Raw genomic sequence first — 3493 nt, 5'->3', positions numbered from 1 at the left:
GGGGTTTCACCGTATTGACCAGGATGGTCTCGATCTCGTGATCCACCCGCCTCGGCCTCCCAAAGTGCTGGGATTACAGGCGTGAGCCACCGCGCCCGGCGCCTGTAATTTTAACTACTAGGGAGGCTGAGGCACAAGAATCACTTGAACCCAGGAGGCAGAGGTTGCGGTGAGCAGAGATCACACCACTGCACTTCAGCCTGGGCAATAGAGCAAGACCCTGTCTTAAAAATAAACAAAACCAACAGGTATTTATTAGCTGTATACCTGTACCAGACATAATGATTATGAATATTCAAGGTTCTTTGTCTCTAAGGAGTTTTCAGTTTGGTGAGATAGACAGGCAAAAAGAAAATGATAATATCAAGCAGTTGGAGATATGTTCTCAGGAAGCTTAATTTGGACTATGTAAATTAGGGGGAAACTCCAAGGAGGATTTGGCGTGAAACTGTCAGTGGAAACATTATAGCAAATAAAATTAGGGATTGCTAGGTGCAGTGATGTGTGCCTGTAGTCCCAGCTACTTGAAAGGCTGGGACGGGAGGATCACTCGGGTCCAGGAGTTCCAGAATGTAGTGCGTTATGCTGATTGGGTGTCTGTGCTAAGTTCAGCATCAATATAGTGATCTCCCAGGAACGGAGGACCACCAGGTTGCCTTAGGAAGTGTGAACCACCTCAGCTTGGGAACAGAGCAGGTCAAAACACCTGTGCTGATCAGTAGTGTGATTATGCCTGTGAACAGCCACTGTACACCAGCCTAGACAATAGCAAGACCCTGTCTCTAAAAGAAAATGAAACAAAAATTTAGGAGCAACCAAATGTTTCATTTTACTAGGCTGAATTTTTGTTAGGTCTGATTATATTTAAAATCTAGATATACTTAATTATCATGATATTAGCATAATTAAAGGTGATGTCTTTCACCCAAAATTAAAACAGCAAAACAGTCATTTTGTCTTTATGCTTCTGAGTTTGCAATATTTGAGGCAGTTCTCTCCGTCCCTGGGAGAAGGGCAGGGGTAGGTAAACATGAACCACATCTCTCTTATGGCTTTTGTTTGTTTGTTTTTTGAGATTGAGTCTTGCTCTGTTGCTCAGGCTGGAGTGCAGGGGTGTGATCTCAGCTCACTGCAACCTCTGCCTCCTGGGTTCAAGCGATTCTCCTGCCTCAGCCTCCCAAGTAGATAGGATTACAGGCACCTATCACTGCACCCAGCTAATTTTTGTATTTTTAGTAGAGGCAGGGCTTCACCATCTTGGCTAGGCTGGTCTAGAACTCCTGACCTCAAGTGATCTGCCCACCTTGACCTCACAAAGTGCTGGGATTACAGGCTTGAGCCACCTCGCCTGGGCCCTCTTAAGTGTTTCTTTGGGCCCTAATGTGAACTGGTACTTGACACTTTTCTCTAATCAGGTGCTGCCCTCCAAAGTCCAGGCCATTGTATTTGGTTTGACTTTTATTATATGTGAGAGGTGGTGATGAGCCTCAGGTGGAAGTCCTGAACAGTGCTAAATAGTGACTAGTACCTAAGATAACGAGTCCTGGCTGTATTATTACTGGCTGTCAACTGTTCAACTGTTACTAGCTGTTTCTGAGATTATTTTCTTTTTCTTTTACTTTTTTATTTTATTTTATTTTATTTATTTGTGAGACAGAGTCTTGCTCTGTCGCCCAGGCTGGAGTGCAGGGGTGGGATCTCAGCTCACTGCAACCTCTGCCTTCTGGGTTCAAGTGATACTCCTGCTTCAGCCTCCTGAGTGGCTGGGATTACAGGTGCGTGCCACCATGCCTGACTAATTTTTGTATTTTTTAGTAGAGACGGGGTTTCACCATGTTGTCCAGGCTGGTCTGGAACTCCTGACCTTGTGATTTGCCCGCCTTGGCCTCCCAAAGTGCTGGGATTACAGGCTTGAGCCGCTGTGTCCAGCCTCTTTTTTTTTTTTTTTGAGACAGAGTTTCGCTCTTGTTACCCAGGCTGGAGTGCAATGGCACAATCTCGGCTCACCGCAACCTCCGCCTCCTGGGTTCAGGCAATTCTCCTGCCTCAGCCTCCTGAGTAGCTGGGATTACAAGCACGCGCCACCATGCCCAGCTAATGTTTTGTATTTTTAGTAGAGACGGGGTTTCACCATGTTGACCAGGATGGTCTTGATCTCTTGACCTCCGAGGTTATTTTCTTATTCCTGTTAGATCCAAAGATTTATTGTGAGAGTCACATTAAGACACTGGGAAATTCTTTGAACATTGAATAACTGCAAGGAATTATGTTATATCTGTGGGAACCAGCCTGTTTTGTTACTATTATATGCCAGATACACAATATTTGAGGGGGAAGAAAGCTGTCCAGAAGCCTAATTCCCAGAGACTGAGGGCTTCTCTGTACCTAGAAACAGTGGGGTAGTAGAAAGAGCACAGGGTATGGAGACAAAGGTACCTTAACACCGTTCCACTCAGCTGCTCTGTAGCTTGGTGTTCCTGCACAAGTCCATTAGTCGTTCTAAGCTTCATTTCAAAATAGAACCTCCTCTATTAATGGAGTAGCAATACCATCCTGATGGGGTTGTGAGGACCCAGTGTGAGAACGTACATAGTATACATAATTAGTGTTTTCTACTTGAAGTTGTTGAATTGCCTTGCAGATGATGAGCTAGTTGTGAACCCCAAAGTGTTTCCTCACATCAAGCTTGGAGACATTGTAGAGATTGCACATCCCAACGATGAATACAGGTGAGTGTTTCATAGGATCCATGGAACTGGGCAATTTACTGTTTCCAAATTCTATCCAAGGGGTTTTAAGGGCAGATAGCGCTCTTTGCCTTTCAAAATGCTCATGCCGTGGTGGCTCAAGTCTGTAATTCCAGCACTTTGGGAGGCTGAGGTGGGCAGGTCACTTGAGCCCAGGAGTTTGAGACCAGCCTGGGGAACATAATGAGACCCTGTCTTAAAAAAAAAAAAAAAAAAAAGTGCTCATGCCTTCTAGGATTTGATCAAGCAATAATTTTTCAAAAGATCACTCCTGACCTTGTGATCTGTCCACCTTTGCCTCCCAAAGTGCTGGGATTACAGGGGTGAGTCATTGCACCCAGCCTTCTTCTGGTTTTAAAGCTGACATGACAACTGAAAGATTCTTTAGCATTTGTTTATTTCCTTTAGTGCATGTGCAGTTTCTTTGTTTCTAAAGGAGCTTTCTCCCATTGCTATGCTGTAAGTTACAGAATGTCTAGAGTGACCTGTTTGCCTTTTGTAGGGGTTAAGGAACTAGGTAGTTACTGCTCACAGTCTTCTAACTCTCTGTTGCTTTCTTTTCCAGCCCTCTGCTTTTGCAGGTCAAATCACTTAAGGAAGATTTACAGAAGGGTAAGAATTACATCACTCCTCTAAGATTTTTGTCTTTACTGCCTCAGAAACTGCAAGAAACCTCTCTTCAAAATCTCAAGGGATGAGAGAAAGTAATTCTATTCTTTTTTTTTTTTTTTTTTGAGACGGAGTTT

General features: G+C 44.1%; 1 protein-coding gene across 1 annotated transcript in view; it reads left to right on the top strand.

Annotated features, from left to right (window-relative positions):
* Positions 1-3493, top strand: part of DEPDC5 (DEP domain containing 5, GATOR1 subcomplex subunit) — a 171605-nt gene that overhangs the window by 3042 nt on the left and 165070 nt on the right. Inside the window, exons 3-4 of the mRNA XM_017499506.2 lie at positions 2642-2729; positions 3313-3359. Coding sequence (XP_017354995.2) covers positions 2642-2729; positions 3313-3359 — 135 coding nt within the window. The remainder of the gene's footprint in view (positions 1-2641; positions 2730-3312; positions 3360-3493) is intronic.

This window comes from Cebus imitator, unplaced genomic scaffold, assembly GCF_001604975.1.
Source record: "Cebus imitator isolate Cc_AM_T3 unplaced genomic scaffold, Cebus_imitator-1.0 Scaffold258, whole genome shotgun sequence".
Lineage (NCBI taxonomy): Eukaryota > Metazoa > Chordata > Mammalia > Primates > Cebidae > Cebus > Cebus imitator.
Note: the sequence above shows the minus strand (reverse complement) of the source record. Positions and strands in the feature narration are given on the sequence as shown.